General features: G+C 40.2%; 1 protein-coding gene across 4 annotated transcripts in view; it reads left to right on the top strand.

The window, feature by feature from the left end:
- camkvl (CaM kinase-like vesicle-associated, like) overlaps positions 1-18,445 on the top strand; it is a 35,111-nt gene that overhangs the window by 8,462 nt on the left and 8,204 nt on the right. For all 4 annotated transcript variants that reach the window (XM_028582278.1, XM_028582275.1, XM_028582277.1 and 1 more), the window contains one exon: positions 17,400-17,506. In XM_028582278.1, the coding sequence (XP_028438079.1) occupies positions 17,412-17,506 (95 nt within the window). In that variant the 5' untranslated portion in view covers positions 17,400-17,411. The remainder of the gene's footprint in view (positions 1-17,399; positions 17,507-18,445) is intronic.

Raw genomic sequence — 18,445 nt, 5'->3', positions numbered from 1 at the left:
ACACTACACACAGAGATATCAGCAGCTCTCTTTCACACAAACACACTGTAAATGTGTTTTTTTTTGTTGTTGTTTTTTACTTTACCTTACTGTGATGGGACAATAAACTCCAGAGCCAAACTGTAGAGAAACTGCAAAACTACAAACTCTGATTAAAGCAATGAATCAAATTCTACCGATGAGTCTGGTACCAACATGTACTGTACCAACACAACACATCGAGGGAGGAAATAAACACGTGGAATCTTAATTATTGCAGATATACCCACGTGATTGCATACACATGGGTATGCACTCACATAAATGCAACCACAATTTACTGTAATTCAAAGTGAGTTGTGTTATGGTAGAGACTCACAGCTCTGTGTTTTAAAAAAAACAACCTTTCCAATCATTTTTTTGCAAATGTTTTGTTTAAAAGAGGGAGAATGGAGAAAGTAAATGTCAATGAAATCACCACAATATTGCTTTCTTTCCACTTAAAAGGTTGTAGCACATGAAGTAAATAACACATCGTAAAGATGTTTTTCCCCTTTTCTTGTGGTTCTGTGTTCAGACTTATGTAGCTTCATTTTACATTCATGGAATCTATTGATTTCTGACCTTTGCTTAATGGTGTCTGACTTCTGCTCTAAAACCTACCGAGTAGAAGAGTACTAAAGACAGGTGAAAGATTCTTCTGCAGTTGGGATTTTGGAGGCCGCTTAATCTCACATATAAGGGATGTGCTTTTTTCCTGCACTTTGTTGTAGGATACTGAATTAACCAGTATTCAAGGCCTTTTAACATACATACATATGTGGGGAGAAACAACAAATGAATAATTAGTTATTCTATCCCCATGGCTCTCTATGTGTTAGAGGAGAGAGAGAGAGAGAGAGAGAGAGAGAGAGAGAGAGAGAAAGAGAGAGACTGGAAGTGACAGAGAAACAGGGAGGGGATAGAAAGAAAAAATAGATTAGAGGGAAAAAGAGCAAAGGTGATCAAGACACAGAAAGAGTACTTAAAGTAGCATTCATTACCAGAGCCTGTGTATGCTGTCCTCTGTGTCTCTATGGCGTCTTCATCTGTCATCAATCAGCTCTTCTCCCTTTTTCCCTTAATGCTTAATTTCTTAGCCTCGCTTTCTCTCTGTCACCTTTTGCTTTCCTCTCAGGCCATCCCTCACTTCCCTGTGCTTCTGTTTTGTCATCTTTTCTCCACCTCCCCTTATTTATCTCTGTCATTAGACTGTTGTGTGAATGACTGCAGTGGCCTTTAGTATGAGAGGAATTAGGAACAGAGAGAGGAGTCAGCGAAACCACCCTGGCATAGTTTTCCTTCCTCCAAATAGCCCTCTGGAGGCTAGGCAGTGTATCTAACATACTCCACCTGGCCCAATTTCACCTTATCTGAGTCCACTCACCTGTTAATTTGGGTTTTTCCTCATGCTTGTCCAGACTGAACAGAACTAAATTTGGAGCTCTTGGCTTTGAGTTCAGCAAAAAGTGTGGCTAAAACTGGGCTAGAATCTGGGCCAGCAAACAGTAGCTAGGACACAGATCAGACAATATGACATACAAGGTACAAATGAAACACATAAAATACTATGCACATACCTGAGTGTAATCCTGCTTACTCTTCTAATGGTGAAGATTCAAAAAAGTTATAGGACAGAAGTATTTATAACTTAAGCATCAGTGCTATCATTATGAGTAGCAGCCACTTATTGCTTGCTTGTTTTATTCGTCATTGGGATTTATCATTTCTTCTTCCTCCACCAGCCCCGGCTATCAACCCTTACGTAACACCCCAAGCTGTTGTAAAGATGGATCCAACAAGCCACTGCTTTATCAGGCCTTCAACTCTGGCTCCCCATCGCATCATAACGATTTCTGCCAAAACCACTACCCCTCATCTTCTGGTAGCCATTCCCCTGAACAGTGATAGAATGTCACTAAAGCAAGCTAAGGACAGCTGCACAGTACGTTTTAATTGAAAACAATTATGGAAGGAACTTTGCACCAGAGGCAATGGTTAGTGTTGAAGGAGACAGATACAGGCAATTAAATATACTGGAAAAAATAAGGTACATTTGAGATGTTTTTTTCACTGAACTAGCAGGGAAGCGTGAAGTGTCAAGTGTCTCCACTTTCTCCACCTTGGTTGAATGCATAGATGGATTCAAGAGATGAATATGGTATTTACTTTTGCGATGCTGCTTCAAGAAAAAAAGAGTAGACAGAAAATGGAATCGGGAAGAGTTTCTGGGCTGTAGAGAGTTCAGCAGCTGCGGGAAGGGGTTGGGGGGTTCAGAACTGATCCAGATTTATTGGCTCAGCTGGTCATAAAGGAGGCTTTATCCTCACATTGCATTATGCAAGCCAAGATCTCTGCAAGCTACAGGTGAAGGATGACTGCTCTGCAGACACAGATTCTCTCAGTCTCTCTGTCGCTCTCTCTCATCTTCCTCCTCTGTATATTTATCTCTTTCTCAGGATGGATGAGTTTAATACTGAGGCAGATACAAAGGCAGATTTCCTTACTGAAGTGCATTGTTTACTCTGTCTGACTCGTGAAATAAAAACCAAACCTCTTCTCCTTGTCCTCCTCTGATACTGCCACATCTCATCCATTTCCTTACCAGCTGGCCTTTGCCTTTTCTTTACTTCCCCTCTTCTTCTCCTTGCTCTCTTCTGCTCTCACTTTCTCACTCTGTACCATTATGGAGGCATCCCATTGATTGCTTAAATGCATCTAGCCATCTATAAGAGATACCTTTTAAAAGGTATTGACGCTAATAAATATGCTCAGTCTCAATGTTTTTCACTTATTCTTCTTAGTCTTTTCACTTTTCACTTATCCTCTCCCTTTATGCCAGATTTTCTTACAGACAGTACTGGCTTTAAAAAAAATCTTCTAAGACATAAAACATGGTCTTCTCTGAAAATCCCGTCTTTTAAGAAAAGACCAACATAGAACTACTATCTGTTGCAGCTCTGGATACTATTATTGGTTTCACTCATTCATTAATCACAAACTCACTCAACTTCACAGTTTCATTGATGTCAAATTGGTAACATCCAACTTTCAAGTTTTGCCTTGGGCAACATGCATGGTTTGTACTTTTATTACAGTAAAATGAGCATTTGTAATTAATATATTCACATGACCACACACTAGTATGCACTAGTAGTTGAGTAATTGAATATATCATTATTCTTGATGGATAATCTGCTCACAAAATATAAAACCCTCAGAAATAGTGAGATGTGGCCTCTATGCTCGCCATTGAAGAGACATGGCACTAAGAAGTTGAGAATCTGTGGGGGAGCGGGAAAGTGTGGGCTTGGAGGAGACACTATTCCAGTCTACCTCATCAGAAAAAAAGCTAGAAAAGCAATAGCAAGAAAAGAAAATGGTGAGAAAAAGCAGCTAAATAGGAGAAAAGCTAGAGCATGCTCTGCCTTTGCTCTGACCTGGTTCCAGTTAATCCGCCTACTTTACACGATGAACGTTACCTCCACACTGTATTTATAGAGCCTTTTGCTGTGTGTTTTTTGTGTGTAAGCCGATGTGTATATGAATTTAAAAAATTGTGTGGCCATGATTGTAGAGTTAAATGCATTAGTCCATGTCATACTGTATAGGGGCAGGGGGTCTGAAAGCACAGTATGAAGAAAAGAAAAAAAGCATGTTTAAACCCCTGTTTATGGCAATCAAGCGGCAATCCTTAAGCCTAAATGTTGGAGCCATTTTGGAAGCACCATATAATACAGTTCCTGTGGCCACAAACTCTAAATTGAAATTACTTCCCAACTTCCCTCTCTCTCTTTTCTCTATAATGTCAGTGATTTACTGAACAATGTGTCAGTATTACTAACAAAACATATTGAACTTTAAAGACAGGGAATGCTTTAAGACACACTGGCTTGATTGGCTGACTTTGGCTATGCACGCAGCCCTCTCCATCCTGTTCAACCCAGTCTTTCAAAAATTCTGTTCACGTACAAACAAGTTGCAATACATTATGCAGGAAGCGTACTGTGACAAGGATTAAAAGATTTATGAAAATAAGGAAACATTTATATGTAACAACTCTTCAAAATGTCAATATATTTATTTAATTTGTTTTCTCCACAATGTCTGCTCCTTGATTGATGTTTCAAAACTGCACATAGGCACAGTGGTGCTTTGACCTAAATGCTAATGTCTGCATGCTAACATTTGCTAATATTTGCTAATTTGCACCAAACACAAATTACAGCTGAGGCTGATAAAATGAATTAGAAAGAATAAGTTTTGCATGTATTTGGTCACAAACCAAAGTATTGGAGAAATTACAGGGATCAAGAAAGTTGTCAGAATTCATTGTGAGGCTGATATGAATGTGTGCACCAAATTCTATGGGAATCCATCCAAATAGTCATTTCACTCAAAACTGCAAAAATGTCAACCTCATGGTTATGTCTGAAGAAAATCAGGAGATCATAAAAGTCAGTAGGATAGGAGAACCATGATTGTCTGTACAAAATGTTGTGCCAATCCAATTCAACAGTTGCTGAGATATTTCTTGAATCACAAGACCAGACATGTTGACTTTTTTTCAGTATTTTCCCAAAACCACAATTGTAACCTTACCTTAACTAAGTTTAATTAACGTAAGTTTAACAGGTCTCTGATGTCAAAGTCCTGTGCTTCATGCCCCTGCATGCACCCTCCTCAGACACCTCCCTGTGACTTCTGTGCCGTATAAAGATTGATATAAAGATATTGCCTATAAACCTAATCCAGGAAACAATTGCTGTTTCATGTATTTAGCAAGTGAGTTGTATATATCTCAAATGGATAACCAGAGACTGCTGCTCTTCTAAAATGGCAACCCAGAAGAAGATTCTACATAAGCTCACCTCCAGCAAGTTCCACAGGTATACTGGATGCTATAAGGTGTGAGCCGTATACCCACACACTGTTTAAAAATAGAGAGGGCCCTGACAGTCCTACACAACGCTTCACAGCAGAGACCTCTCTGTTGAAATGGTCTCCAGCCTTATGACTCTTATCCAAAACTTCAATCACTGCTCCTTTCTCCTCCTCTTCTCTGCTCCTTCTCTTCCTCTCGCTTCTCTTTCTCCAGGGAGGGGATTTTGCTTCTATAAGTCTACCATCACACTGAATTTTTCACAAAAGCACTTTTTTCCATACACACACGCACACACAATGCTGACTTTCTCACGGAAGTGTTCTCACTTTCACTCCCTTCACATCTGTCGTCTTCCATGCTTTGTCTTCGTCTTTCAGTCTTCCCTTTTTCTTGTCATCTTCATCTCAATCTCATTTTCTCCTCTGAACACTGCCAGACAAAGAGGGATTTGTCTGGCAGTGCTCACTATTCATTCCTCTGCACTTTGCTCTCTCCTTCTCACTTGCTTTCACTCTCATCAAGTTACTTTGTTACCCACCTTTTATGACTTTCCAGGAAATGTATTTGAAATATGTAGGTCTTAAAAGCATTGCTCACTTTGTAATCAATACACTCTCTGGTTGGCCTTTATGCTATCTTCCTGCGTTGTTTATCTATAATGCAGCCTATAGGAAAACTGATTTTTAACTGCTGACTAATTGGTTCTCAGGTCAGTTCAGCTAACCTGACATGCCAGATGGTTTGTAACATAGAACTATCTGAGAAGTCGTCATTGGAAACTGTTTGGAAAAGGGCAGGCACTTTCAAAAAATATCTGGAAGGTTTGGATGAATCACGTCTGCCATTGTTACAGCCATCAAAAACACCTAAACCACACATCTGGAAAAGATGAATTGTTTGTGTGATATGTGATCCCGCGATTCTGGTACGATCTTCTGATATTGGGAGAATCCAGCTGCTGTGGAAGGTAACAGTTCCGCTGCATTGCTGTAAATTAGTTGTGATAAGGTTAGTCATTAAGGTTGACCTAAATGTCCCATGGTTGTTATTGTACACTATTGACATAGCATTTAAACAGGAATTGCTGCACAGATTGCAGTTATATGAAACTGCATCCCACTAAAGTGTATATAATCAGACATTCTCCTAAGAAATTTACTCAGCAGGCACAACCCTAATGTTAAAAGAGTCAGTGCATCAATGAAGATAGCGTGAACATTTTACTCATCCATGAATCATTTATGTGGTATGCAGGATAAGTCTATTTCACAGCCTTAGTTTGTGTGTGTTTCCAATTCATTCAACCCCCAGAGTTTTAATAATGTGTTATAAAAAAGATTCTTTATTTCATGGTCATTGTTAGTCAAAGCTTGCTTGTGTGTGTTGTGTGTGTGTGTGTGTGTGTGTGTGTGTGTGTGTGTGTGTGTGTGTGTGAGATGCCTCTGAGGCTCTAGTCTAACTGCAAAACAACAATCACCCTTTCAAAATGTTCCTAAAGCATTTGGAGGCATCTCAAACAGAAAACAGGTGTCATTCCAACCACAATGACTGGACTACCATTTCCCTTCTTCTCCTTCCCATTCAGCGTCTTTCTCTGATTGCAATGACATTTGTACAGGTCAGATATTTGTTATTTGGAATACAATGCAGATGGAGAAATTTCAAAAGAAGTCCTAGATGCTACATAACAGCATACTGTTAAACTACACAGCCCAGAGTGTACAGGTGCCTGATGTAGCCTCGGGCTACTGTGAAATTCTAATGTCAGTCACAGTTTGTGTTTTCGAGAGTAATCAGAGATGCAGACATCTGGCGTATATAAATGGAATCACAGTGTAATATTTACATTACCTCCACTTTTTGACAGGATGATCTACATTAACATTGAAAACGAATACATGAAGGATGGATTGTAACTGATATAACAAATGTGGCAGTGTTTTCAATGGTGATTTCCAGCAGTTACTTTTAATGTGTGCTTACATGCTTGTGTCTGCCCTCTGGAGTGCCACAATAAAAGTGAAGACAATGTGCATAGTTGTCTGTATTGTTAACTATATCATATTGTGAAATCAGAACCTAAATACTTTGTGATATCAGTTCGCCATAATGTTCAAATGTCATCTTGTGAGGGTCTTCTCCCTTCGGATTGATGTTAAATTTCCACTCTGCACTCGTCTTGCGTTTCATTCTGCAAAAGATGGAATTTAGCCATTGTTTTCTAGATAAAGGGTTTGGAAATTGGAATTCTTGATAGGGAGCTGCCATGAATGGACCACTAATGCAAAACAGTGGTAGAAAGTAACACTCTGACCTCCCACTTTTCCGACTTCATAATCTTTTTTGTCCCTTCTCTTAACCTTCCCTCTCTCTGTCTCTCCCACTCGAACTTTCTCAGTGGACCAAATGACCTAATTTCATCTCAAGAATCGTGCTTGAGCAGGCTTGTTCTCATCACTCAAGCAACCATGCACATAGGCAGAGGTGCTGGTGCAGAAGTAGTACAATCTGCGGCAGTAAGGTGCATATTATGAATATCTCTAAATGCCTCTAACGTAACAAAGTTTGCCATTTGTTTGGCCTCTTTCTGCTTTACACTCTGAGCAACAGCAGACATTTTTGTGTGTGCGCGTGTGTGTGTGTGTGTGTGTGTGTGTGTGTGTGTGTGTGTGTGTATGAGAGCCTTCAGGGTTCAGATTACTGCAGATGTGACACTGTAAAACAGAAATGACCACCTCCCACAAACTGACTAAAACCCCACATAGCAAAGCTGTCTTTTCTATCCCTGATACTCAAAGGCAATTCATTGGAAGATTATAATGAGTAGCCAACTCATGCTGAAAGAAGAATTACAAACAGCTGGACTTTGAAAATTAAATTACCTGCCTTGGGTTCAAACTCTATCTGTAGAGAATACATTTCTTGTATATGGGTCTCCAAAGGTGAATTAGTGACTGTTTTTAAGCATTGTTTTTGGGAACATGTTATGCAGAGTAGGTATTTTAAAGTTCAACATCTACCATCTGGCAAAATGGTTACTAAAATGAAAGTAAGCTCACATTCACAGGCATATATGCTGTGCAACAAGTAGTGGTGAAAAACACATGGCACCAAAACACTTTTCTTTGCTGCTGATTAGCTGAACATCCCAGCTGGGGAGAGACGGTGCAAGAGGGTTGTATGACAGAGAGAACTGTGAAAGTGTGTGTGTTAGATTGTGTGTGTATCTGTATGTGTCTCTCCCTGTTTCACTCTTACTTTGTTAACGTGTGCCGGTGTGTGCGTGTGTGTGAATGCAAATTAAGGTGGATTGAGCCTCTCAATTGAAGTCTGGTTTTTTTGGAGAGGCACTCTGCGCGGTGTGTCAAGGCTATGTTTGGCCACAAAAGAAATGAATGAATGCAGTCGTGATCAAAGGGGATACACACGCAAATGTATGTATGTACGCAAGTGCATGGGCACACATGGATGCTGGGAAAAAAGATTTTTCAGTTTAATTTATTCTCCAGAGAGGGCAAACCTTACAATGAGACCAGTGGCTAAACACATGGGCACGTGCAGTTGAATTTGTGTGTCTGTGTGTGTGTAGGTGGATTGTGGGTAGGAGCATTAGTGTCTGATAGAATGTGTGTGTGTGTGTGTGTGTGTGTGTGTGTGTGTGTGTGTGTGTGTGTGAGAGAGAGAGAGAGAGAGAGAGAGACAGGGGAGAGAGAGCAAGTTCTCTTTCAAGTGTTTCTCAAGCATCCAAAAGTGGATTAAGTGGAACCAAAAGTCAACGCTTCAATCCTGCACTGGAAGAGCATTTGACAGAGAATGTTGTTTCTCTCCACTGACCCCACTCACAAACACACACATGTATAATGCACACACGCTAATAGACACAGCCATCAGCTTTCCACATTTCTTCCCCTGAGTATTACATATCCTCTGAATGTTTTATAGTAATCTCAAACTTCAGAAACATTAGCAACAATCCCTCCTCTCTGTCCTTTTGTCTGTGTGCATGTGTGGAAGCTGACAGGAGTGGTTTTATTCAGTGGTTTTATGTTTGACACGTGAGCCATATGTCGTGTCTGCCTAGCATGTCAATTTTTTCTGCACCACAAACTTCTATTTTTGCATGCAAGACTGAAGCACGAAATACAATACAATTTAAATAGGTTTTTTGCGTTTACTTGTGAATGTTGTATAAATACAATATTTATTGTCAAGAAAGAGATATTGCATTGTTTTCCTCACACTTGAAAGCGCTATACAGGTACATCAGGATTAAGAGAAGCATTGTGGTATATTTGTATGACTATATGAGAAGTAAATCACAGTCAGAAAATATCTGTAGCTGTAGAGTCAGGAGTATCTTCTGTTTTAAAACTTGCTATAACTACAAACTGAGTAACAGCAACAACAAACACAATATTTAAAGGGTGTGTCACACACTTTAATATATATTATTTATTTATTTATTTTCATCCCAATTCAGAATTAATTACAGAGGTTCTAAGATATGGAATTCTCTCCCTCCCAGCTTACAGAAACTTTCTCCACTATCAAAAAATCTGTGAGAAATATTTTTTATCATATTGATTGTTAATTTCACTAAATTCACTGTTGTACACTGGCAGTATTTACTGTATGTCCTTGCTCCACATAGAAGCACACAATTCTCTGAAGGCACATGTGCTCACAGCTCAACAATGATTAGTGTGGTTCATATAGAGGGGATGTGGACGCAATAAACACCAGAACATACGATACAAAAGCCTTACTATTTTATTGGATACTCCTTCTTCCCACACATTCAATTAGAGAATAAAATATTAGGTACAACTTATATAAAACATACAAACTAAAAACATTACCATTAGCCTCAACTACACTTTTTTGTTTAGTTCATAGTTTTCAGTCACGTGACTGGCGCAGAGACCTGAAGGGCACTGGGAACGCCATAGAGCTACGGCACCCACTGCGCTATTTCAATCATTTAAGTGGATGTATTTCAACTAGCACACTAGCTAGCTACGCTGCTCATTAACTCTTTGATCCTAACATGATATCGAAACTTTCACTGCTCATTTTAGGAAGGCCACCGCAAGGAAATGTGTTCTTTGTTTATGTTATATAATGTGCATCTGGATTGCATTTCACTATGCATTTCTGTCTGCCAACAGACATGATCCTGGGAAAATTAAGGCTTGCTAGTGCAGTGCGCTAGTTATGCTAGCTAACCCTGGCAGTCTGAAAAAGACAGCTATGATTTATTATATCACAGCTTTTGTGAAAAAAAAGGGGGCTCTGAAAAGTCGCTAAGTTGGCAACACTGAGTGTTATATACTTATATTTATACTTATACACTTATATTTGCACAAATCCATAATATCCTCCTCTATGGGTTTTTGTTCTGAGATGGGATTCTGTAGAAACGCAGCCCAGGTTTGTCTCTCTTCAGTTTGTGCATCCAATTGCACAAGTATCTGATATTTTGGATACAGTGTGGTAAAAGCTGAGCTGACTTGTTTGCGGAGAGTGGAGGGCAGCTTAGTTTTGCCATCAAGGTGCACGTTCCTATGCCGTGATGTCTCCTGAAAACTATGAATAAGCAAATGTTAGCATGCAGATATTTTAAAGTAAGATGGTGAACATGGTAAACATTACTTAAAAAAAATATCAGCATGTAAGCATTGTTATTGTAAGCACTGTGCTTAAGTACAGCCTCACAGAACGGCTATGGCTGTAGACAACAACTACATCTGACATATTTAAAAGACTGGACATCTAAACAGGTAGCAACCTCCAGCCCCCAATTCTAGTATCTGAACTCTGATTCTAATGTTGAGGACAAATCATTACAGGATACGTGTGATTGTGAGGAGAGAGAGAGAGAGAGAGAGAGAGGGGGGGGAGATAGTCTCTTACAAGAGAGAAATGCTTTAAATGTGTAAACGCATTTGTGTTTGTCTTCCTTTTCTCCTCACTTATGATCCTCTACTCACCTCCCCATTACTCATTCGCTCTTGAGCTTGCTGTCTTTGGGGCTCTGATTTTGATTTTACGTTTAACTTTTTGTGAGATTTTGTACGTATGATCAAATTATCCCCACAAAAAGTTACTTACATGCACTGACAAAATTCACACACTATATCCATCTTTGGCCTGTGTATTATATATATGCAGTGTGTATGTGTGTGCCTGCGGGTCTTGCCTCAGGCTATTCTGGTTGCTATTCTGAGCAAACCTGTCAGCCAGATGTTGCATCATTCTACGTAAGCTACAGACATACACACATACACACACTTTTCGCAAAACAAAACAAAAGGTACTCTGTGGCCCTTTTCCCTGAGGACACACTTACGCTACTGTCCAAGACCTGCACAAACCCACTCTCGTAATGAGGGGACAGGAAACAGAAGACACACAGGGTGAAGGGAGAGGTGAGAAGGGGAGGATTTCTGACAGACTGGTGTAAGGTTTAGAAACATGAATCCTATAATGTAGGTGTGTGTGTGTGTGTGTTACAAGAATCTGGTAGATTTTTATATTGTTTCTCTCTCTGGGCAGAAGTGATACATTTTCATTAGAGTGTTTCCTTATTAAGCCTGTCTCTGTCCTTGTGTATGCCTTGCAGTCACACACACACTCACTTTCTCTTTCCCTCACATACACACATATCCACAGGCCTTAGATGAGAGCCGCTCTCTGAGCAGTAAGGGAATTAGTGTTTATAACAAGCTCAGTGGAAGAAGCAAATGTATAATTGTAAATAGGGGTATCGATGCAACACACACACACACACACACACACACAAACATATATACTTGCTATTATGTGATTACCACACATGCGTAGCTCTTAATAATATACGTTTTGTGCAAGAGTGGACAAAACCCGGGACGTAACAGTGTGTATTTAGAATGGGAATCCATTCCCCCTCTTTCTCAATCTTGTGTCCTGCAGTACACTTGATTTTAACAAGCACAGTAATTCTGATAATTGGCCCTTCATCTGCTTCTCCACTTCATCTCTGTCAGTTCGTCTCTCCTGTGTACTCTGTCGCGTCCTCGCAAACTCTTTTATTTGTCCCACTTTCACGTCACAGCATCCTGATTAGGCCTGGGACCAACCTCAGGCAGCTGCGTGCTCCGCTAAATATTGCACACTCATCAACTCAGGCGATGAGCTCTGTAGGAATGAGTGGATGGATCTCTGTTTAATGCCATTATCTCACTGTAAATACAATATGAAAGCCAAAATGGTATTGACGACAATGTGAAAGTGCTTTCAGCTGCATCTAGAATATTCATTGTCTTATTATTCCCTAATTACACTCAGTTAAATTATTACATAAGGTTGTGAATCTAATTAATATCCTCCGAGAAATTTAAAACCCTCAGCACTACAAATGCTGGGTAAAAAGTCCATTTTTGCCATCTTTATTTTTCTGTCAAGTCAATTAAATCATAGCTGGTCTTGAATGATCAATACGGAACAGGCTGCAACTGTCATGTGTCGTTATACACGGATGACGAAACACACAAGACACAAATGATTATCAAAGTGCAGAGCAAATATGTGATAATCATTATTGCAAATCTTATTAAAACCTGATTGTAATGGTGGGCTTTAATTTACCCCTCTGAGGGCTTTCTGGACACAGAACATTTCCTTCCATTATACTGTGTGTTTGACATGTGTGAGTGTTTCTTAAATACTGTATATATTTATTTAATTTACTTGCTCACAGATACACAAACATACCGAGGGGCGAGTGCAGCAGGATCAGTGGTTGTAAAGTGAAGGAATGGCAAACATGTCCACAATCTTCCTCTGTGTTATTCCCATTAGTGTAACAGTTAGAACACCAGGGTTTACAACATCAGTCATAACCCCTGATGTTCTTCTTCTCCCCCACCTCAGTGAGGAGTTGCCATGATTAAACCTTTCGGACTAGAGCTCCACTAAAACGGGGATGGGCAAGGGCAAAACGATTAGATGAAAGCCACGCAGAGGCAGTCAAAGGTGCAGGAGCGGGAGTAAAAGAAAAAAGAAAGGGAAAAAGCAAGAGAGGCAGGGAAAGACAAAGAGGCTTTTAAGTGTAATTATCCCGCTGTCTGGTTGAAAAGAGGAACACATTGTTCTTGTAGAATCACACACACCTGTGGTCATGCTGCTGTGATATGGGCTGAGTGAAATGTCAAACACTAATGAGGGACAGATATATTCAGTATTCTTCTCTGGCACTTAGGATGGGCATATAGTGGCGTACGAGCTGTATAATGTGTGTGCTTATGTGTGGATGTACATGCATGTGGAGTTTGCACAGTATGTGTGTGTTTGTTTGTGTGTGTGTGTGTGTGTGTGTGTGTGTGTGCATGTGTAACTCAGGTGCTCACATGGAGGCATGTGAGGTCTGCCATCTCTTGTTCACACAGGCGGAAGTAACCTGAGGTCGCTCAGCCACAGTCCCTCTGCTGCTCTGAATCTTCTCCTGAGGCAAACATTGACATGCTTGTTATATATATTTTATGAGCACACACTCACACAAATCTTGTTGTTTCTCTTATCGTACCGTAGATCTAGTGTCACCTCTCAACAAAGCCAATGTGGCATTGCTTAATCCCCTTGTGCAGATATCAGGATTTGGTATTGTGGTGATGCTGATAATGACAATGTAATGTTATCGCTGTGCTGCATCTGTGACAAGGACACACCAACACAACTAACCACTTGAACGATAACACAGAAAGACTCTGTAATACCAGCTGCATACAGCGGTCAGTGAACTATTTACATTACATACATGTCTTATTATTCTCAGCTTTCTGTAATGGAGGCACATCCAACACCACACTAGTCATGGCAGCTTGTCACACAGAACATAGACCTGTTGCCTGTAATAGACTGCTTTTTCTTTTCATATTCCTTTTTTTTCCTGTTGTTGGATTGAGCACTGGCTTAATAGGATAGGGTGGCTAAAGAAATGAGTGCCAGTGAATAGCAGATTTTCTTAGAATAACCTTGACGCTGAGAACCTCTGAAACACTTCCCCTCTGAGCCGATAAAAAAGATTCTATTCCATTTTAAAGGTATAAGCACAACGTACCCCGTACGGTACAAACCATGCAATTGTCAACAACTCCTCATTTTTGTGTTGCATAACAGCATTCCTACATCCTTTTTTAAAAGGATGGACACAGATTTTTCGTCAAATTATTCAAGTCAAAAAAGTTTATCAAGAGTTTTGTTTCATCATGTCAGAGCTTTGACTGTTTTGACAACGCACTAAAAATGGCGCAATAACTGGTTGGAAAATACCTCATAATTTCAGAAAATAATATAATCACAGTCGCACTACCAGATTGGCCAGTGACAGTTTCATTACATACAAACAATGAGGATGAATAGAAAGAAAAAAAACTTCCAACATGATACTGGATGTTCCATCATGTTTACATGGCATGAATGTGTGGACGGTTTTTGGATTGTAACTTTAAAATGTGCAGATGAAAAACAGAAATGCATGACTGAGGAAACTATTGAATAGTGTTTAAAAAACATTAATAATTACTGCCACTGAAATGTCAAAACACCCAGAACAGAGCGCCCAGTTTTAATGATTCAAAGCAGCACCTGCTGATGAAAGATCAGTGGTGGTGTCACCGAGTATGGCTGGAATGTTGCATTGTACTTCAATGCTTTCATTTTATCTCTGATATTGTGCTACCTTCACCAACCTCACAGATATTAAGAATGCTCGCTATGAATTTGTTTTACAGAGAGGCTGCCATGTCAGCATGCCTTCAAATGTGCTCTGACTTTGGGGACAGCCCTTGGTACCCTCATAAAAATGAGTCACACAGCACATTATCACACATGGCCTGTTGGCACATACCTACATGCACCCACATGCACATACCGACACATTCACCTGTGCAAACATTCACACGAACATAGTTGTGAAGCTGTGAGGTTGAGAGGTTCTCTCAGTCTGCCTCTGCACTTCTGTGTTTTACACGTTGTTCTCATGTACACTTTCTTCTCTATCCTTTTCACTTAGTCACAGGGCACCTTCCTCCTTGGCTTTCTGTTCCCATTGTTTCTCACCCATCTTTTCCTCTCTTCCCTCCTCATCTCCTTTCTTCTCCTATCCTCACATATCGCCTCCTACTCTCAGTTGACTTCAAGGTTCGTACTGACTCAGTATTCTGCGGGTATGGTGTTTTTAAGGCATCTGAGTTTTTAGGGCGAGAAACAATCATCAGTGACACAAGAGAAGAATGACAAACATATATCTAAAGGGGAGGACAGACAATAAATACCTATCTTCACACCTTAAACACAAACAGTTGGCCGATAGGTCACTGCTAATGTTTTGAAAATCAACTGTGGCCTGGAGAGTATCTCTAAAGTTAGAGACAGTATGGTGGCCAGCAGGGATGGAGTTTTAGAGCAGGCAAAATACGTAAAACTGTTTAGAACCATAGTGCTCAAAAGTTAGCATCTCAAAAAGTTATTGGCAAGCTTATCTGCTGACATTTGTTGCTTGGCAGTTGTTACTATATTTCTGTGGGGACGCTCTGTTCCCACAGGGATGGAGGCGCTCCATTCACATCAAGCCAGCATTACCTTCACCGTCCTGGACCTTGTAATGGCAATGTTGTGCTTACATAATCTTCTGGCAAAACTAGGCCTTTTCAATCCACCACTAAATTCCCCTCAGTCTCACTGGGGCATTACGCTTACACAAGGACGCACATATGGACACACATGTACACACACACACACACACACACACACACACACACACACACACACACACACACACACACACACACACACACACAAACACATACCCTTCTGCTCAAATATATATCTGTGCATGTGACATATCCGCATCAACCTTCGCACTTTGCTCAGGCATACACACGCAGTGATGCATGCACACAAATACACACAAACAGTGTATCCCAGCGCTCTGGATTAGGGGTACAGATTAGAGATTAGGGCCAGCACTGGGATTACACAGTACTCTCCAGCCCTGCCTCCACCATAGATCAGAAGCACCTCTGCCCCTATCATCTACAATGGTGATGCTACACACAGAGAGAAAGAGATAGAGAGAGAGAGAGGATTTTACATCACTGATATTCATTCCTAAATCCTAAATTAGCACCCGCAAAATGTCATTACCTCTGAGGATTTCTATTGTCTCTCTGTTCTTAGTTCTCACATCATATTCTCTATTTTTCTCATTTCTTTTCTTTCTCCATCTCTGCATAACACACAACACAATCCTGAAGTCCACTTCGCTGGCTGCTTCTAGCATCACTCACAGTAACCACGACTCCCATTTCCTCTTATCACATATTTCTTGATTAGGTCAATTCCATTGTTGTCTTGATGTAGTCCCAAATCCCCACTGTATGGAGAAATATCTACAAAGGGAAAGTTAAGAGAAACAATAGAAATAAGTTATCCAACTGAAATGTGTTTTGTCAGGTATTTAGGAGAGGAGGACATTGAGGATAGATGGCTGAAGCTTCCAGGGAATCTGTCTCCTAAAGTAGATGGAGTGTTGAAGGGTGTGGGTGAGGATTGCCTGAGGACTGTGGTGAGATGGTATATCGATTGCTGATTCACTATCTAGATCCTTGATTTTCTACCTGGGTGTTTGGGACCTCCTGGGGGTCACAAGCTATTTTAGGCTGGTGAAATACATGTATGTATATATATATATATATATATATATATATATATATATATATATATATATATATATAATATATACGGTATATATACTGTACAAAATCACCACTTGTGAAGTGCATTTTTCAGGCGCAATGCTAACAGTGAGCCATGAGGTGAAAGGAGGAGTCAGAAGTCATTCACAGCAAGTTTAAAAGGTCATGAACTACTGATCTAGCTCAAAAAACAAATCCAAAATTACACCCACACACATGCAAACGAAAAACTAATTTTCCTGTCATTAAAACTCAGTGCTGTCAGTGTTACTTGGGGCACCAGTGATTGCCGAGGAAGCCAGCTGCTTTAGGGACACAGGGACACTGGCCTTTATAAATAAAGTTTAACTTGAACTTGACAGACGTTGCACAGAATCTGCGGACTTTAGAAGAGTAGAGAGAAGCTTAGTGGGTAGCTTAGTATCTGTTGACAAGCCTGGCACGCAACCAGGCTGCCAGAAGCGTTAGTATCCAGATTCGTTCAGAAATAGACTTAGCTGTATCCGTGGTTCTCCAATGTACTGTATATTTTCAAGGCTAATAGTAACGGCACTCCCTTGGTGTCTAACTTCAACCACTGGAGGCTTTCATAAAGTTTCATCAGTCCCTCTTTTCCGCTTTTACATGCGTATCCATGCTGCTCTGCAATCCCTTTATCTGTGTTACCTGAAGGTGTCATCAAAATAATTCATGCTTTCCTTCCCTCCTTTGTAGTGCAATGATTGAAATTGATTGAACTGTCTTTTTTCTTTATTTCTTAGCTGAATGCCGTCATGCCATTTGGGTGCCTTGCCCTGCGAGATGGGCGGAGTTACGATAGCATGTCTGATGTCACGGACAAATATGAGATTGGACAGGTCCTCCGAGCGTAAGTACCATTAAGCTTTATGCATGGATCTGTGTTGCCTTTTTCCCCCTCCTCTCACATGTAGAATTCATGGACTCATTCCAGTATTCCCAAATGGCCTTTATTCCCTTTATGAATAATTTCAAATTGGATTTTCCCTGCAGATTTGGTTTGGCAAATGGTTTTACTGAAGAAATGACAGAAGGTAATAGCATGAGTCTAGTGTGTAATAGACTTAAGAGACACATTTTTCACTTTTTAGCCAACAAATGTCAAATACAAATGTCTGTATATTTGTGATCATGACAGTTCATGAAACACACTGTTGGAGGTATATAATTTATTCTGTTTAAATATTCTGTGTCATGCCTGGAATATTTTGGACATATTTTCAAAGAGATGTGACACTCATTGCTGCTTGACTGGCCGCATACTAAAAGTTTTCTTCTCATGAACACATCCTTGACACATTGAAGGTGCACACACACACACACACACACACACACACACACACACACACACACACACACACACACACACACCAATCAGTGTAAGGCCATATGGCAACATCAGCATCTGGCCTCAGAGATTTCTGCTCATCTTTTATATAACAGACACACACACACACACACACACACACACACACACACACACACACACACACACACACACACTGATACATACAAATATATAGACACACACACTCAAGTTTGCCACGGAGCTCTGGCCGAAAGGAAGCGGGCAGTGTTTCGTGAGTGGTTTGTTGTTCTTCCGCCTCCTGTCTGAACCTGGCATGAGAATTTCTCATTGAGGGTGATGAGTACATGTTTTTTTTATGTGGGAAAAGCTTCTTTTTTTAAAATATAAGAGTACTTTCACATACTTTAAAACATGTCTGGAGGGGGACTTTTAAATATTTGAATGTTTATAACTATTCACAAATAGTCTACATATACAAAG

Source organism: Perca flavescens, chromosome 7 (genome assembly GCF_004354835.1).
Source record: "Perca flavescens isolate YP-PL-M2 chromosome 7, PFLA_1.0, whole genome shotgun sequence".
NCBI classification, from domain to species: domain Eukaryota; kingdom Metazoa; phylum Chordata; class Actinopteri; order Perciformes; family Percidae; genus Perca; species Perca flavescens.
The sequence above is the reverse complement of the archived record's forward strand: the minus strand, read 5'-3'. Positions and strand labels throughout refer to the sequence as shown.